General features: G+C 45.1%; 1 protein-coding gene across 4 annotated transcripts in view; it reads left to right on the top strand.

Moving 5' to 3' along the window:
- Positions 1–18,214, top strand: part of RGS19 (regulator of G protein signaling 19) — a 63,774-nt gene extending 45,560 nt beyond the window's left edge. For all 4 annotated transcript variants that reach the window (XM_039347685.1, XM_039347597.1, XM_039347771.1 and 1 more), the window contains exons 2-6: positions 3,225–3,373; positions 5,461–5,600; positions 13,124–13,198; positions 15,600–15,834; positions 17,498–18,214. In XM_039347685.1, the coding sequence (XP_039203619.1) occupies positions 3,344–3,373; positions 5,461–5,600; positions 13,124–13,198; positions 15,600–15,834; positions 17,498–17,686 (669 nt within the window). In that variant the 5' untranslated portion in view covers positions 3,225–3,343 and the 3' untranslated portion in view covers positions 17,687–18,214. The remainder of the gene's footprint in view (positions 1–3,224; positions 3,374–5,460; positions 5,601–13,123; positions 13,199–15,599; positions 15,835–17,497) is intronic.
- The last annotated feature ends 915 nt before the right edge of the window (positions 18,215–19,129 follow it).

Genomic DNA, 19,129 nt, shown 5'->3' with positions numbered 1-19,129 from the left:
ATTTTCTACTCCAAAATCAACCATCCTTTGCCTAAAGATGCCGAAGATCTGCCCTTCCAATTTCACAGAGTTGGAAGGGACCTTGGAGGTCTTCTAGTCCAACCCCTGCTCAGGCAGAAGACCCTATACCATTTTACACAAAGGGTTGTCCAATCTCTTCTTTTTTAAAAAAAAAACCTATAATATTGGAGCAGTCACAACTTCTGGAGGCAGGTTGTTCCACTGAGTGATTGTTCTAACTGTCAGGAAGTTTCTCCTTAGTTCTAGGTTGCTTCTCTCCTTGATTAGTTTCCATCCGTTGCTTCTTGTCCTGCCTTCAGGTGCTTTGGAGAATAGCTTGACTCCCTCTTCTCTGTGGCTGTTTCCTCAGCATCACTTTCTTTCTTTTCTTCTTCGCTCAACTTCTAATTTACAATCAGATTTCTAATCTTTGAGCGAACCTTTCCTAGTCATGGCGGTCTCAGAAGACGACATGCTAATCGGACGTCTGCTCTTTGCATGACTTCCTCTTTGCTCGACAAAGGAACGGGAAGGAGAGCAGCCTGGGATCCTTCAGTGTCACCCATGAAATACGTTGTGTCTTGACACGGTATTTGAATCTTGCAGGAAAGGGAAAGCACAGAACGCAGCGTGCATAAAGCATAAACAAGTACCAGGACATAAAAGTTTGACCTTCAAAGCTGCATTTGGCAGCTGAAGGTACATCCAGTGACAAAATTGGGAAGGTGGTTGGTAGCTGAATGAACTGCGTCAGTGCTGTAATAATGCTTTAATTAGGGGCCCTTGGTGCTCTCTGAGTGGGGTTGTTTTCTTGCAGACGTTCCATGACCCAACTAGGTAACATCATCGCTAGAGGGGAGTGGGGTTTGTGGAGAGGAAGAGGAGGAGACAATGGGATTTTTGGTGCTCTCTCAGCTTGGTGGTTTTCTTACAGACATTCTATGACCTAACTAGGTAACATCATCAGTGCTAGAAGGAAGTGGGGTTTGCGAGGAGGAGGAGGAGGAATAGGACTGTGGCGTCCTTGGTGCTCTCTGAGCTTGGTTGTTTTCTTGCAGACATTTCATTACCAAACTAGGGAACACCATCAGTGGGAAGAGGAGAAAGAGGAATAGGACTGTGGCGTCCTTAGTGCTCTCTGAGTTGGGTTGTTTTCTTGCAGACGTTTCACGACCCAACTAGATAACATCATCAGTGCTTAAATTTTCAGGGAGACATGTTTTGGCGGTTTCTGGAGATCTCATTGAACTGTTGGGAGATAAGAGTACGTGAAATCTTGGTAGATCCTTTGTGGATGCTCAGATCTGAACCTTGCAGCTTGGGTGGTGGGAAAGGGGTGGTCTCCACTGGTCTAAACGTTGCCAAGGACGTCAGAAAGCGTTGAGTGAAAAGAGTGAAGAAGATTGGAAAATATTGTTCTGCTGCTTTAATCTCTGTGGGGTCCTTAGTGCAGGGGTCTGCAACCTTGACCACTTTAAGATTTGTGGACTAGCTGGCCAGAAGAATTCTGGGAGCTGAAGTCCACAAATCTTAAAGTGGTCAAGGTTGCAGACCCCTGCTTCAGTGCACTCTGAGTTTGGTTGGGGGTTTTTTTGGCAGACGTTTCATGACCCAACTAGGTAACGTCATCAGTGCTAGACAGGAGTGGGGTGTGCTCTCTGATTATATATGACTGGCTTTCCCTAATCAAGGAACTACAAAGAAGAACTCTGACGGGGCCAGCCACTTTATATAACCCAGCAGCTCTGAAGGCATGTATACTCCGCAGCATATTTATTTGATTAACTCTTAATTTTATTATTGATATTCCATTATTTTTACAAGTGATTCAAAGCCACGAACACATCCAACAAACTTTCGTCCTCCTGTTTCCCCCCCCCAACAACAACAACAATCCTGCAAGGTGGGATGGGCTGAGAGAGAGTGACTGACTCAAGGTCGTCCACCTGCCTTTCATGACCAGGATGAGACTAGAAGTCACAAGTCTCCTGGTGCCTGGTGCAAAGTCACCCAGCCGGCTTCCATTTCTAGGCAGAACTAGAACTCAAAATCTCCTGGTGGTTGATCCAAAGTCACCCAGCTGGCTTTCATGCCTAAGGCGGGATTAGAACTCAGTCTCCTGGTGATTGGCCCAAAGTCACCCAGCCAGCTTTCATGCCTAGGCAGAACTAGAACTCACAACCTCGTGATTGACCCAAAGTCACCCAACCGGCTTTCATGCCTAGACGGGACTAGCACTCACAATCTCCTGGTGATTGCCCAAAGTCACCCAGCCAGCTTTCATGCCTAGGCAGAACTAGAATTCACAATCTCGTGATTGACCCAAAGTCACCTAGCTGGCTTTCATGCCTAAGGCTGAACTACAACTCACAATCTCCTGGTGATTGATGTAAAATCACCCAGCTGGTTTTTACGCCTAGAACTTACAGTCTCTTGGTTTACTAGCCTGGTGCTTTAACCACTAGACCAAATTGTTTGATTATGATCGGTTCCTTTACTCTCTCTCTGTGTGTGTGTGTGTGTGAGAGAGAGGGGGGGGGAGGGGGAGGGAGAAGTTTTCTTGGCTGGATGTCAAACGAGCTTTGCCCTTGCCATCTTCTTCCTAACACAACGGTTCTCAACCTTTGTGTGACGGCGACCCCCGTCACACGGACGCGCCGTGCATGCGCGGCGGCGCCCCCTGAGGGGGAAAAATGGCGGATCGCGTTGTTTGGCGACCCCCGTAAAATGGTCGTTCGACCCCAAATGGGGTCGCGACCCATAGGTTGAGAACCGCTGTCCTAACACTAAGAGAGGGTGACTATCCCAAGGTCACCCAATCGTCTTTGTGCCTAAAGCGGGACTAAAATTCACCATTTCCCACTTTTCTAGCCTGGCGCCTTCACCCCCAGACCAAACTGCCCCTCTCATCACCTCAATATCTTTGAAGAAGCTGCGCTCCCCAAAAATTAGAACCGTGAAACAGGAGGACTTGATTTCCTGGGGTGGGAGAGAGTGTGAAGTGAGATTTTGGGGGGATTTTTTGATATATTTTGTTTTTAAACACACAATTTGGCCGCTTTTTGTCGGCTTCTCCTTCAGAATCTCTGCATTGCCCTCACGAAGAAGGATGCTTGAATCTGCAGTGAATTAATGCGAGGCTTATTGTTGATTGTGTAGAGGCTTTGGAAGACCAGCACAGGGGAACGTCCTTGTAACCACGGCAATGTTGTTGCTTTCTACAGGGGCTGTTCCCTAAGCTGCAATTGCCCTAGGCCGGGCGGTGGCCACAGGGACGTCTGGCCGGCCCTTGGACACCGAGTAAGCACCCGGCGTGGGCCAGAAGGGCTGAAGAGGACTGCCCATGCCGACTGTTTGCGAAGTGGGGAAGCAGGTAAGCGGCTGATCCTAACTCCGGTCATTCACAAAAACCAGGATAGCATTTTCAAACTGTTGCTTGTAAGGCAGCGGTCTCCAACCTTGCTGGCTCCACGGACTGGTGACAACGGGGGCGGCAGGAGGGGGTGCAATAGTTTCGCGCACACGACCTATAGTAGCGGCCAAAATTGTGGAAACTTTTTGGGAAAAGTGTACAGGAGAAATGCCACCTTTGGTTAAGTTTCCACCCATTTTTCTTCTAATTTCTTTACAACTGTAGCCTTGTTCACTTATTAATACTATTTTACATCGCTTTCTGGGTGACCAGTCAACTCTTTGCACCATGACTTTAATTTTATTACGTTTTACAAGCTCACTCAATGAAAGAACACAAAAAACCCCAACCGACTTGATAGCCATCACACAACACACTGACCAATGTCCTCCTCTCAGCTTCAATACAGGACATCAATCACTGGATCCTACTGTGATCTGATTGGCTCATTGCCCAAACAAGATGACACCCGATTGGCTCTCTAAACCAGTGGTTCTCAACCTGTGGGTCGGGACCCCATTTGGGGTCAAACGACCATTTCACGGGGGTCGCCAAACAACGCAGTCTGCCATTTTTTTTCCCCTTTTCCTTAGCTGTGCTACTCCCTTTTATTCTATTGGCTTTTGAAAGCCAATAGAATAGACTCTCTTGAATAGAGTCTAATTCTATTGGCTTTCAAAAGCCAATAGGAATTGTCCAGGCTGTCTCTGCCCTGCTGAGCCCACCAAAAGTCTCATTCTCCAAACGGTGCTGCACCAGTTGAATAGTCCTCGACTTACGACCGGTTGAGTAGTCCTCGACTTACAACCGGTTGGGGGTCGCGGCATTAAAAAGGTTGAGAACCACTGCTCTAAACACTCAGCTCATTGGCTACAATCCGATGAAGGAAAGCTACCTGAGATCCACCTAAGCCAGTTGTGCTTCCTTTTTCTTGTTATTTGGCTATAACCTTTCATAGAATACAGTACAGATAATTGAACAAACTTTGTTGCATTGCATTCTTGATTAAATGATCTTTCCATTGATATATAATTTTATGGTACTACTCCCCCCCCCAAAAAAATGGTGTTATTAGCCATCAAACCTCAAAAATACACTTTTCCCAAAAGGTTTCTACAATTTTGGCCACTGCTGTAGATCCCGTAGATGCATGACCTGGTTCCAACAGGCTGTGGACCGGTAAGGGTTTGCAGCCCGGGGGTTAGTGACCTTGTAGGCCATCAACTCACATTGACCCAAGAAAAGACTCTAGTTGCAGTAGTCCTTGACTTAACGGCCACCATTGAGCCCAAACCTTCTGTTGCCAAGTTAAGGGAGTTTTGCCCCGTTTTTCAGATAATGTTTGTCACGGTTGTTAAGCAAATCACTGAAGTTCTTAAGTGAATCAGGCAGCCGCTAAACAAAGCTGCCTTCCACTCCCCCATTGATTTGGCTTGTCGGAAGCCGGCTGGGATGGTGATCACATGACCCCGGGACAATGCAACCGTCATAAATACAGGTCAGTTGCCAAGCCCCCCCCCCCAAGTTTTGATCTCGTGACCCATGGGGATGATTGAATGAGAATATCATCAGCGCTTAGATTTATATGCTGCCCCATAATGCTCTACAGCCCTCTCTAAGCGTTTTACAGAGTCAGCATTATTGCCCCCAACAATCCGGGCCCTCCTTTTGCCGACCTCGGAAAGGATGGAAGGCTGAGCCAACCTTGAGCCGGTCAGGATCGAACTGCTGGCAGTGGGCAGATTGTAGCCTGCAATATTGCATTCTAACCACTGCGCCACCACGGCTCAATATCTGTTGATGGATTGATTGAATGAATGAATGAATGAATCGGTCAGTGAACGAGAGAATAAATTGGTGAGTGAATGAAAGGATGAATGGATGAATGGAAAAGAAGGAAGGAAGGAAGGAAGGAAGGAAGGAAGGAAGGAAGGAAGGAAGGAAGGAAGGAAGGAAGGAAGGTTGGTTCTCTGAAGGGCCTCCCGCCGAGTCAGCTGGCCGAGATGGCTTGTTCCTCACCCTCTCTCTTTGGCTCCTCCCCTTTCCAGTACCCAGACCCACCGTACCAGGACAGACCACTTCCAATGTCCCAGCATGAGACGTCTGCGGCTGCACTGCGGAGGGCCAGCAACCACCGACGGGCCAATCCCTGCTGCCTGTGCTGGTGCTGCTGTTGCAGCTGCTCTTGGTAGGTGTGGGGGGGGGACCTTGGCTCTTTCCTGGCATCCAGTCTGCTTCTTCTATACACAGGCACAGGTGCACACATTCACGGCTTCACACCTCTGCCAGGACTCTGCGTTCTTTGCAAGTAGTCCTAGACTTATGACGATGGCTTACTGAATGCTTAACGTTATGATGGAGGTCTCCGGGGTTACTTATGATGTGATTCTGACAGCCAGAATCCATCCCATCCTTCCCTTCCTTCCCACTTTTTCTCCTTTTCTTTCCTTTCACTTTTCTTCCTTCCCTTCCTTCCCTTCCTTCCCTTCCTTTCCTCCCATTTCCCTTCCTTTCCCCTCCCTCCCACTTTTCTTCATTTCTTTTCTTTCCACTTTCCTTTCTTTCTTTCCTCCCTTCCTTCCTTTTTCTTTCTCTTTCTCTCTTTCTTTCACACATAGTTGCATGACTGAATGTCAGGCACTCAGCATCCAGCCCATATTTATGTCTTGTTTCCAGGGTCCCACAGCCACGTGGCAACGTTTTACAACAGTTTTGCCAAAAAACCACCCTTTGCTTCCATTTTCCGCCAAACTGGCCCATGGCGAACCGTTCGTTCGCTTAACAGCTGCAGTGTTTGCGTAACCACCACCGCAAAAAGAAGTCGGTCAAGGTCGGTCAGGTCGGTCAAGCAGGTGACCCGTTTTACAACCCTCACAACTTAATGACCGTGACGGGCAAGCCCCACTACAATCATAAGTTCCACTCTGATTTATTTATTTATTTATTTATTTATTTATTTATTTATGAGACTTATATACCGCTTTAAGTGCAAGCACTCTCTAAGCCAGTGGTTCTCAACCTGTGGGTCGGGACCCCATTTGGGGTCGAACGACCATTTCACGGGGGTCGCCAAACAAGGCTGTCTGCCATTTTTCCCCCTTTTCTTTGGCCACGCCCCTGGCACCCGGTGATGTATAAGTGGTTGGGGGTCACCACAACATGGGGAACTGTATTATGGGGTCGCGGCATTAGAAAGGTTGAGAACCACTGCTCTAAGCGGTGTACACCAGTAAGCAATGTATATATATATATATTTTTTACATTGCCCTCAACAATCTGGGTCCTCATTTTACCTACCCCGGAAGGATGGAAGGCTGAGTCAACCTTGAGCCGGTGAGATTTGAACCGCTGACCTGCTGAACACAGTCAGCTAAAGTGGCCTGCAGTACTGCACTCTAACTGCTGCACCACCTCGGCTCTTTGATCCTATTAAAGCAGCCGGATCTTTTGCAGATGCTCAGTTGAGCTTGGGGGGGGGGGGAAGATGCTGCTGCTTTAATGAGCCGTCCCTTTAAACTTAGCGTAGTTCTTGAAAATGGCAATGCCTTCTCTCGTTCCACCACCCCAGGCTGTCCAGAGTAGCTGGCAGGGAAGTGTTGCATTCGCAAGAGGCACGAAACTCGCCTTCCAGATGATTTGCAAAATACGCTCTGCTTTAAGGCGCAAGGGCTAGTGAGCGTTTAACGAGCATTCCCATGTGCTGCCAAACCCAGGAAGGCAGGCATCTTTCACAAATATTCCTTGATAAGCAGCAGAGTCCAACGAAGGTATACTTCCAAAGTGTTCTTTGGTAGAAGTGTTTTTTTAAAAAAATGAAATATTTGATCACTGTGCTAAGCCGATAGGACTGGACTATGAAACTACAGGGAGTCCTTGACTTAGGACTGCAGTCAAGCCCAAAATTCCCGTTGCTAAGCAGGGCAGTGGTTAAGTGAGTTTTGCCCCCATTTTACGACCGTTCTTGCCACAGTTGTTAAGTGAATCACGGCAGTTGTTAAAGTAGTAGCCCGGTTGTTAAGTGAACCGGGCTTCCCCCATTGCTTGTCAGGAGATCACGTAACCTGGGACAATGCGACTGTCATAAATAGGGGTCAGTTGCTAAGTGCCTGAATTTTGATCACGTGACCCTGGGAGAGGCTGCAACGGTCGTAAGTGTGAAAAGTCCCTTTCCTCAATGCCGTTGTAATTTTGAAAGGTCACTCAACAAATTTTGTGGCAAGTTGAGGACTCTGCTTGTTCGCATTCAGGAGGCCTTATAAGTAGTCCTCACTTAACAACCAGTCACTTAGTAACGGTTCACAGTTATTACAGTTCGTCCCCCCAAAGCTACTTAGAGCAGGTTCTCAAGTTGCAAAAGCTACACACACACACACACACACACTGATGTGAACGCATTTGGGGGGGCTTCACAACGGACTCACCTTTAAGGCGGTTGCAGCATTCCACAGACACGTGACCACACTTATAAAGGGTTTTGCCAGTTTCCAGCCCTCTGGAAAAAATATCCTGATAGGAATAAAAGGGCTCACTTAATGACCACAACATTCACTTAACCACTGCAAAAAAAAGTCATAAGATCAGCTCCAATCACACGGATGCCTCAACTTATGGCCATGACTTACAATGGAAATTCTAGGCTCCACTGCAGTAGTAAGTCACGGACCAACTGTATATATTTTTTCTAACTCTCCCCAGCTCCTGAGCAAGGAGAAGAGGGCCAGTGGGTAGGATAGGATAGGATAGGATAGGATAGGATAGGATAGAATAGAATAGAATAGAATAGAATAGAATAGAATAGAATAGAATATAGAGTAGAGTAGAGTAGAGTAGAGTAGAATTAGAATAGAATAGAATAGAATAGAATAGAATAGAGAAAGAATAAAATAGAATAGAACAGAAAATAGAGTAGAATAGAATAAATAGAATAGAATAGAGAAAGAATAGAATAGAAAGAATAGAATAGAATAGACCATAAAGTAGAGTAGAATAGAATAGAAAATAGAATAGAATAGGAGAAAGAATAGAATAGAATAAAGAATGGAATAGAGAAAGAATAGAATAGAATAGAAAATAGAGTAGAGTAGAATAGAATAGAATAGAATAGGAGAAAGAATAGAATAGAATAAAACAGAAAATAGAGTAGAATAGAATAAATAGAATAGAATAGAGAAAGAATAGAAAGAATAGAATAGAATAGACCATAGAGTAGAATAGAATAGAAAATAGAATAGAATAGGGGAAAGAATAGAATAGAATAAAGAATGGAATAGAGAAAGAATAGAATAGAATAGAAAATAGAGTAGAATAGAATAGAATAGAATAGATAGAGAAAGAACAGAATAGAAAGACTAGAATAGAATATGTGGAATAGAACAGAATAGAGAACAGAAAAGAATAGAAAATATGGAATGGAATGGAATAGATTTTTGTCACTTTAAATATACACTAATCAACATACATTAAAATGAAACTTCGTTGCATTCAGCTCTCAAAAAAAAAAAAAAATACCATTATGCATTATGCAAAATACCAGTTGCTTTCCGGAAATGGTAAAAAGCGCAGACAGTGTGCCCCCACCCCAGAACCAAACCCTTTACAACTCTCACTAGCAAATCGGAAGACCACAGTTACAGGGTGAGACCACAATAGTCATCGCGCACAGCGCAAAACTAGAAGCTGCAAGGAACAGCTCTTAGTTTTTAGCCTCTGCCCAGGGCTGGATAGAAATAGAGAGCCAGTTCTGTTCTTCTATTCTAACCATCTATCCTGGGCTTTAAGTGGTGTTTATTTGTGGAGGCTGTCTGGAGTATTTAACCAAGTGAGTCTAAACACCATCGTGTACAGATGGCGTCTCCTGTTTGTGCTTTGCAAACTGCGTCCCATATTCTGCGTGCACCCGGGTCTGACTGACTAATTTGTTTGTGGGCTTTGCTAAGAAATGCCATCATTTCCTAGCTCAGCGTGCATTTCATCCCGTCTCCTGTCCTTGGCTTCTAAGTCTGAATCCTCATAAATAGCATTTTTCCGTAGCACAGGAATGCTAGATCGGATGGTGTTGTATATGTTGTTGACGGCAGCAAGATTACTTGACGTACAAAAAAATGGGAAGATGCTTTGATTCCCACTGTGGATGAATGGCTGCAAAAGCTGATGGGGTTAGCAGATAGGGCTACAGCAGAGGTCTTCCGACTTGGCCCTTTGATGACTTGTGGACTTCAACTCCCAGAATTCCTCAACCAGAGTGCCTGGCTGAGGAATTTTGGGAGCTGAAGTCCATAAATCTTAAAAGTTGCAGACCCCTGCCTTAAAGTTTTTAGAAATCTTTAAAACAGGGGTCTTCAAACTTGGCCCTTTGATGACTTGTGGACTTCAACTCCCAGAATTCCTCAACCAGAGTGCCTGGCTGAGGAATTCTGGGAGCTGAAGTCCATAAATCTTAAAAGTTGCAGACCCCTGCCTTAAAGTTTTTAGAAATCTTTAAAACAGGGGTCTTCAAACTTGGCCCTTTGATGACTTGTGGACTTCAACTCCCAGAATTCCTCAGCCAGTGTCTGACTGAGGAATTCTGGGAGTTGAAGTCCACAAGTCATCAAAGGGCCAGGTTTGAAGACCCCTGGACTAGACCATTTCAGAGAAATGGTTGTCCAATCTCTTCTTAAAAGCCTTCAGTGATGGAGCCCCCACAACTTCTGGAGGCAAGTCCTTCCAGTGATTAATTGTTCTCGCTGAGAAGAAGTTTCTCTTTAATTCCAAGTTGCTTCTCCCCTTGATTACTTTCCATCCATCGTTTCTTGTCTTATCTTCTGGTTTTGTCTTGCCTTCTTGGAAAATAAGTTGACCCCCTCTTCTTTGTGGCAGCCCTCAAATATTGGAAGGTTGCTATCGTGTCACCCTTAGTCTTCTTTTCATTAAACTAGCCATGCCCAGTTCTTGCAGCCATTCTTGGTATATTTTAGCCTCCCCTAATCATCTTAGTTGCTCTTCTCTGCACTCTTTCCAGAGTCTACATCTTTGTTATAATGTGGTGACCAAAACTGGTTGCAGTATTCCAGATATGGTCCCAGTAAGGCAGTGGTTCTCAACCTGTGGGTCAGGACCCCATTTGGGGTCAAATGACCATTTCACGGGGGTCGCCAAACAACGCAGTCCGCCATTTTTTTCCCCCTTTTCCTTAGCTGTGCTACTCCCTTTTATTCTATTGGCTTTTGAAAGCCAATAGGAATTGTCCAGGCTGTCTCTGCCCTGCTGAGCCCGCCAAAAGTCCCCTTCTGCAAACGGTGCTGCACCAGTTTGAGTAGTCCTCGACTTACGACCAGCTGAGTAGTCCTCGACTTACGACCGGTTGGGGGTCGCGGCATTAAAAAGGTTGAGAACCACTGCAGTAAGGCTTTATAAAGCAGTACTAGTAACTTCTCACTAAACTACTGTTATAAATTGATGACTAACAACTAACTTTATTTGAGAACGCGAGTGGAAATGTTCTCCTGTCTCTAGATCAGGGGGTCTTCAAACTTGGCCCCTTTTATGACTTGTGGACTTCAACTCCCAGAATTCCTCAGCCAGGCATGCGTGCCTGGCTGAGGAATTCTGGGAGTTGAAGTCCACAAGTCATAAAAGGGGCCAAGTTTGAAGACCCCTGGTCTAGAATTTCAACTTCTGTTTAGTCTTCTGGCTCATTAAACACTGAGGGAGTCCTGACATCTACTGGCCAAATCAAACCAGACCAAAATTCAAAACTCAGGCACAAAAAAAAAACCACTGGCAGCCACATCACCCTCTTAATTCTGATTCCATTTGCAGACAATTAATTAGTGTTTTTTTTTTCACAATTAGCCGTCTGGGGAATCTGGGTATAAATAATACTTTGCCTGCCTGTTTGATTTTCCCTTTGCTAATTCAGCAACATCCTCTGGTCTCTGTTGAATTTGATTCTCTCATTTTCAACGGTTTTTGCAACTTCCCTGGATTGCTTTGTGGTTGATCTCGTTATTAATCATCCCAAGAAAACCGAAGTGCCCGGTGACAACATGGTCTTCCCTTGCTTGCGGTCTGCTAATTGCTTGCGTTGTTCAAACATGGCGGCCTTGAAATTGTGTGGACTTCAACTCCCAGAATTCCCCAGCTTTAAAGCAGGACTAAAACTCACAATCTCCTGGTTTCTTGCTGTGAGGCCGTAACCACTACACCAAACGGCCTCACTTGACCGCTTTAAAATATAGTCGTACAATTACAGGAGTGGCCAAAATTGTGGAAACCTTTTGGGAAAAGTGTACAGTAGAAATGCCACCTTCGGTTACGTTTCCACCCATTTTTCTTCTAATTTCTTTAGAACACTAGCCTTGTCCACTTAATAATACTATTTTACATCGTTTTCTGGGCGACCAGTCAACTCTTTACACCATGACTTCAATTTTATTACGTTTTACAAGCTCACTCAATGAAAGAAACGCAAAAAAACCCCCAACCAACTTGATAGCAATCACATAACCCATAACTGACACATGTCCTCCTCTCAGCTTCAATACATGACACCAGTCACTGAATCCTACTGTGATCTGATTGGCTCATGGCCAAAACAAGGTGACACCTGATTGGCTCTCTAAACACTCATGCTCATTGGCTACAATCAGATGAAGGAAAGCTACCTGAGATCAACCTAAGCAAGTTGTGCTTCCTTTTTCTGGTTATTTGGCTATAACTTTTCATAGAACACAGTTCAGATAATTGCACAAACTTTGTTGCATTACGTTCTTGATTAAATTATCTTTCCACTGATATATAATTTTATGGTACTACTCCCCCCCAAAACGGGGTGTTATTAGCCATCAAAGCTCAAAAATACACTTTTCCCAAAAGGTTTCCACAATTTTGGCCACTACTGTAGTGCTCAACTTAGGGGGACAATTGTGCAAAAATTTCAGTCGCTAAACGAGACACTCCTCGCGTGAATTTTGCCCCCTTTTACTTCCTTGCCGCAAGTTGCAAAGTGGATCACTACAGTTATAAAGTTAGGAATCCGGTTGTTAAGTAAATCTGCCTTCCCCCGTCAGAAGGTCGCAAAAAGGGGATCACTCGATCCCGGGACGATTGCAGCCGTCATAAATAGGAGCCGGTTGCCGAGCGTCCAAATTTTGATCCCATGCGAGGGCTGCCGTGGTTTTAAGTGTGGAAAAAAAAAAGGTCATTTTTTTTTTCCCCCAGTGCCGTTGTAACTTCAAACAGTCACTAAATCAGTGGTTCTCAACTCTATAAGGTTTCCTGCCTGAGCACAGGGTTGGACTAGATCAGTGGTTCTCAACCTTTTTAATGCCGTGACCCCCCAACCGGTCGTAAGTCGAGGACTACTCAACCGGTCGTAAGTCGAGGACTACTCAACTGGTGCAGCACCGTTTGCAGAATGGGACTTTTGGCGGGCTCAGCAGGGCTGAGACAGCCTGGACAATTCCTATTGGCTTTCAAAAGCCAATAGAATAAAAGGGAGGAGCACAGCTAAGGAAAAGGGGAAAAAAAATGTCGGACTGCATTGTTTGGCGACCCCCGTGAAATGGCCGTTCGACCCCAAATGGGGTCCCGACCCACAGGTTGAGAACCACTGCACTAAATGAAAAGTTGCACGTCGAAGGACTGTCTGTAATTTATAAAGCTGTGGTTTTTGATTCAGAACTTTGGAAAATTCTCATTTTCTCCCCCTTTTTTTCCCCCCGCCGTTAGGAATGAAGACCGGGAAAGGGCCTGGAGAGCGTCTCGCGAAACCAAATTGGAGACCATTCCCAACTGTGAATCCTGGTGAGTTTTACCTTTCCCCCCCCCCAACACTTGCAGTTAGTACAGCTAATCCTCGAACCCAGAACTTGGGTTGCTAAGTGAGAAATTCATTTCAGCGAGTTTTTGCCCCGTTTTACGACGTTTCTTGCAGGGTCATTCCAGGGGTCTCGCCAACCTACAGGCAGTCGGTGTTCTGTCCCAGCCTACTTGAGTCCTTGTTAAACTCACAAGGAGAAACCCCTCTTCCAACAAGCAGGCTGGAACCGCAGGAAAACAAAACCCCTTTTATTATTTTACAGACCTGAGTAAAATGTCCAAAGGCAAAGGCAGACAAAACACAATTCACTGAAACTTGATCCTCAACACAAATAGATTGCCTTCGGCAACTAGCACTCCCACACTTCCCCTTTTATTATGCAGCCCAAGGCGTGGCTTCCTAATGCCTTCTCTTTTGCCTTTGGAGCCGCCCCATTGCATTCCTCTGTCCTACTCGCGTTGCCTGTCGGCGTTTGCAAGCATCTATGACAGTGTGGGTTTGTGTGTGCGTGCCCGCTCGCCCACCAGCGGAGATCCGAGGAGGGTTGAATTGGGGTGATTGAACCTTTTTTTTTTTGATTGAACCTTTTTTTTTTTTTTGCACACAGCAGTGAAGGCCTAAAGCGAAAAGGTTTTATAAAGCCCAGCTGAAGGCCTAGGACTGGGGCGACAGCGCGCATGCCCACAGAGAGGGCTCTGAGTGCCGCCTCTGGCACCCATGCCATAGGGTCGCCACCACTGAACTAGACATACACAATTCCAGCAACCGTTCCTTATATGTTTAGCCCAGTGGTGGCGAACCTATGGCACGGGTGCCAGAGGCGGCACTCAGAGCCCTCTCTGTGGGCACGCGCACTGTCGCCCCAGTCCTAGGCCTTCAGCTGGGTTTTATAAAACCTTTTCGCTTTAGGCCTCCGCCGCCGTGTGCAAAAAAAAAAAATAGATTCAATCAATCAGTCAATTTCAACTTCTCACAGGAACAAAAAAGATCTTGCAAAGTTGGAATTGATTGATTGAACTTTTTAGTCCCAACCCAGTCTGCCGTTACCACCGTAGCCACGCCCAGCCATTATGCCACCACCCACCCAATTAGCCACACCCAGCCAATGGGCCCCACCCATCCGGTACCCGACGATGCATAAGTGGGTTTTGGGTTGCAGTTTGGGCACTCGGTCTCGAAAAGGTTCACCATCACTGGTATAGTGAGATGCCCAAGGTAGGTCAAAGCACTGCACGGACCTAATTTATTTCTCGACATCCAGTGCAAATTTAGATTTTGCTCCGATTTCCCTTTCATGAAAGATTACGAGAATACACACTGCTTCCCCCCCCCCCATCAGATTTGGAAGTCGTTGATTTTGCAACTCAGATTCCGGATGCGAAAGATCTCAGGTTTCTTCCTTTACAAAGGATTTTAGCAAGCAAGAAACTTTCCACCCTCCGTGAAAAGGCATTGAGTTAATGCCAGGCGACATTTGGTTATAAAACCTTGTTAAAAATCATTGTTAAGTGGATCACACAGTTTCTAAGCAAATTCAGCTGTCCCTATTGGCTTTGCTTGTCAGAAGTCAACTGGGGAAATCACAAATAGTGATCTTGATGCTGCAGTCATTGTGAATACATGCTGGTTGCAAAGCATTTGAATTTTGATCACATGACTTGGGGATATTGTGATGATCGTGTGAGTCACAGTCATGAGTCACTTTATAACTGGTCATTTAATGAACAGCTGTAAGTCGACGACTATCTGTAAGTTGTTTTTTAAGAGCCTTCTGCAAAGGAGCATGAAAGCTTTACAACAATGTCTTCTCAAACTTGTCAATTTTAAGACACATGGACTTCAACTGTTGAAGTTGACTTCATCTGTTGAGTTGACTTTGATTGGATTGAGTTGAGATGAGATGTGTGGACTTCAGTTGTTGAAGTTGACTTCAATTGTTCAGTTGAGTTGGTTGAGTTGAGTTGAGGCGAGTGGTCTTCAGCCGTTGAAATTGATGTCATCTGTTGAATTGGTTGAATTCAGATGTGTAGACTTCAACGCTTGAAGACAACTTCAACTGTTGAGTTGAATTGGTTGAATTGGGATGTGTGGACTTCAACTCTTGAAGTTGACCTCAACTGTTGAGTCGAATTGGTTGAGTTGAGATGTGTGGACTTCAACTCTTGAAGACGACTTCAACTGTTGCGTTGAATTGGTTGAGTTGAGATGTGTGGACTTCAACTCTTGAAGTTCACAGGACTTAAAGCTGCCAATACAAATATTGTGTTAGTATTACTGAGATGTTACTCCAATAACATATCTCTTCCTCCTCCTCTCCTCTTCTTTCCACTGTGACTCACTCTGCTTTGCTTTGTTTCTGCTGGATTGTGTCCCTGGTGGCTTCAGCACCAAACCGACCACCGAAGAAGTCAAGGGCTGGTCCCAGTCATTTGACAAGTTGATGAAAAATCCAGCTGGCAGGAACGTGTTTCGAGAATTCTTACGGACTGAATACAGCGAAGAAAACATGCTCTTTTGGTTAGCGTGCGAGGAACTCAAAAGTGAATGCAAAAAACGTGACATTGACGAGAAAGCACGGATGATCTATGAAGATTATATCTCCATCCTTTCTCCCAAGGAGGTATTTCATTTCGTATTTTATTCCAGCACTCTAAAATGTTTCGGGTACCAATTTCAGATACTGATTTTAATTCAGGAATGAAGGCGAATATACGTGTCCCATGATAATGTTGCAAGATCCAATCTGGATCGGTCACTGGGATCAGAGGTTTACTCTTTTGAGCTTTCAGACCCTAGCTGTACTGGGTCCAGTTCTAGTCACCATGATAACAGAATTGATGCCGAGATCCTAGAAAGAGTGCAGAGAAGAGCAGCAAGGATAGGATAGGATAGAAAAGACAGATTGTAGAATAGAATAGAATAGAATAGAATAGAATAGAATAGAATAGAATAGAATAGAATAGAATAGAATAGAATAGAATAGAATAGAATAGAATAGAAAACAGATTGTAGAATAGAATAGAATAGAATAGAATAAACCGATTGTAGAATAGAATAGAATAGAATAGACAGATTGTAGAATAGAATAGAATAGAATAGAATAGAATAGAATAGAATAGAATAGAATAGAATAGAATAGAATAGATTGTAGAATGGAATGGAATAGAATAGACAGATTGTAGAATAGAATAGACAGATTGTAGAATGGAATAGAATAGAATAGACAGATTGTAGAATGGAATAGAGCAGAGCAGAGCAGAACAGAACAGAACAGAATAGAATAGAATAGACAAATTATGGAATGAAGTGGAGTAGAGTAGAGTAGAATAATAACTTCATTGTCACTTTGAATATACACTAATCAGCATACATTAAAAAGAAGTTCCATTGCATTCAGCTCTCAAAGGGTCACCACCTCCAATATACATTGTATAAATATGAGAAAAATACATAAATAAATAAGGAATCTGGAGGTTAAATTGTATGATGAACGAGTGAGGAAACTGGGTATGTCTAGCCTAACAAAGAGAAGGATTAGGGATGACATGATAGCTGTCATACAATGTTTGAGTGGCTATCACAAAGAAGAGGGGATAGACTTATTCTCCAAAGCCTCTGAGAGCAGAACAAGAACTAACAGGTAGAAGATCATTAAACAGAGATCCAACCTAGAACCAAGGAGAAAATTCTTGACAAATGTCTCCTTCCTCCTATTTTCCCCACAACAACAACCCTGTGAGGTGGGTCGGGTTGAAAAAAGAGGGAATAGCCCAAAACCACCCAGCTGGCTTTCATGTCTAAAGCGGGACTAGAACTCCCAATCTCCTGGGGATTGATCCAAAGTCACCCAGCCAGCTTTCATGTCTAAGGCAGGACTAGAACTCCCAATCACCTGGGGATTGGTCCAAAGTCACCCAGCCAGCCAGCTTTCATATCTAAGGCAGGACTAGAACCCCCAATCTCCTGGGGGTTTGGTCCAAAGTCACCCAGCCAACTTTCATGTCTAAGGCAGGACTAGAACTCCCAATTGCCTGGGAATTGGTCCAAAGTCACCCAGCCGACTTTTATGTCTAAGGCAGGACTAGAATTCCCAATCTCCTGGGGGTTTGGTCCAAAGTCACCCAGCTGACTTTCATGCCTAAAGCAGGATTAGAATACTGGAACTAGAACTCACCATCTCCTGGCTTCTTAACTTTAACCACTAGTCCCATCTGACTCCCCCTTGATGGACAATCCACCAGAATAACCTTTCTCATTGTGTCCTGCCCACCCTCCTTGCTCAGGTCAGCTTGGATTCCCGCGTTCGCGAAGGCATCAACCGCAAGATGCAGGAGCCCTCCTTGCACACCTTCGACGATGCGCAGCTACAGATTTACACGCTGATGCACAGAGACTCCTACCCGCGTTTCCTGAACTCTGCCATATACAAAGCTCTGCTCCAGAATGTCTCTCGGTCATCTTCGGAGTCTTAAGCCCTTCCGTACCATTGATGGAGACGCCAAGTGAAGGGTTTCCTTTCCTTAGAGCAGGTGTTTTGTTCCCCCCACACACACACTCTCTTCTTTAAAAAAAAAAAAATCTCCCAAATGAGCTTACAGAACAAATAGACCCAGCTGAGTTCTGACCACAGACAATTGTCCAGTTGTTGGAAAGCTCAGTCCGCAACTTCCGTTTTTCCTTGTTCAGAAAAGGGCCCACGCCAGTCAACCACCAAGAACTTCAAACTCAGGCTTCTACTTCCACAACCGAACCGGCTTTGGTGACCGGTATCTGGCCGGTCACCCTAGAGATGGAGAACGCAGAAGGAAGCCACCAACCAGCAACAAATTGGGAGGTGGACCTCTGGGGCAACGGGGCAGAAGAAACCACAGGCCAAAAGCCCATTATTATCTCCGGAACGTTGATCTCTCTCGGATTTTTTTTTTTATTTTATTTTATTTTTAAATTCCTTCCATGTTCGTTAAGAATTCTTTCCATGGTGTTCTTGTAGACACAAAGATCTCAAAGACAGTTCGAGTGGAAACTGTGGTTAGGCTAATGCAGTGTTTCTCAACCTTGACAATTTTAAGGCATGTGGACTTCAACTCCCAGAATTCCACAGCCAGCAATGCTGGCTGTGAAATTCTGGGAGTTGAAGTCCACATGCCTTAAAATTGTGAAGGTTGAGAAACACTGGGCTAATGTAATGGGATTAAGCAACGTTCAGATGTTATATAAAAATACGTTCAGGTTTTCTGCATCCCGGATCCTTTTCAATTCACAGTTGATCCCAGGTAGGGTTCCCTCACCTCAGTTTGAGAAGAAGGGGAAGAGAAGATCAATGGTACTTGGCTCTGAGCAATGGTGGGATTCAAATACCGTAACAACCAGTTCTCATATTTGATGCAGGCCTGGGCCTCCGATGCCTAGAACAGGCTTCCAGAAGTGGCATCCGTGGACTTCCGGTGGGTTGTTCTTGACCTGGGAGGATTCCTCCAGGTCTCCAATGCCTAGAACGGACTTCCAGAAGTGACATCCATGCACTTCCGGAGGGCTGTTCTAGGCTGGGAGGACTCCTTCAGGCCTCTGATGCCTCCTCCAAGGCCTAGAATGGACTTCCGGAAGTGGTATCCATGCACTTCCAGTGAGCTGTTCTAGGCCTGAGAGGACTCCTCCAGGCCTCCAAGGCCTAGAACGGACTTCCAGAAGTGGTATCCATGCACTTATGGTGGCCTAGAGGCCTAGACTGGACATGTGGAAGCCAGCCGGTTCTCCAAATTCAGGGAAATTTAGCTACTGGTTCTCCAAAACCAGTGCGAACTGGCTGAATCCCACACTGGCTCTGAGCTGGAAGCTCTGTGAGAAAGCCAACGTGAATTCCGATCAGGTCTAAAGATCGGCCCATCGTCGTAGGTCACATTGTCGACATGCCTCTG

This window comes from Crotalus tigris, unplaced genomic scaffold, assembly GCF_016545835.1.
Source record: "Crotalus tigris isolate CLP2741 ecotype Arizona unplaced genomic scaffold, ASM1654583v1 scf7180000017536.10889498, whole genome shotgun sequence".
In the NCBI taxonomy this organism is placed as follows: domain Eukaryota; kingdom Metazoa; phylum Chordata; class Lepidosauria; order Squamata; family Viperidae; genus Crotalus; species Crotalus tigris.
Note: the sequence above shows the minus strand (reverse complement) of the source record. Positions and strands in the feature narration are given on the sequence as shown.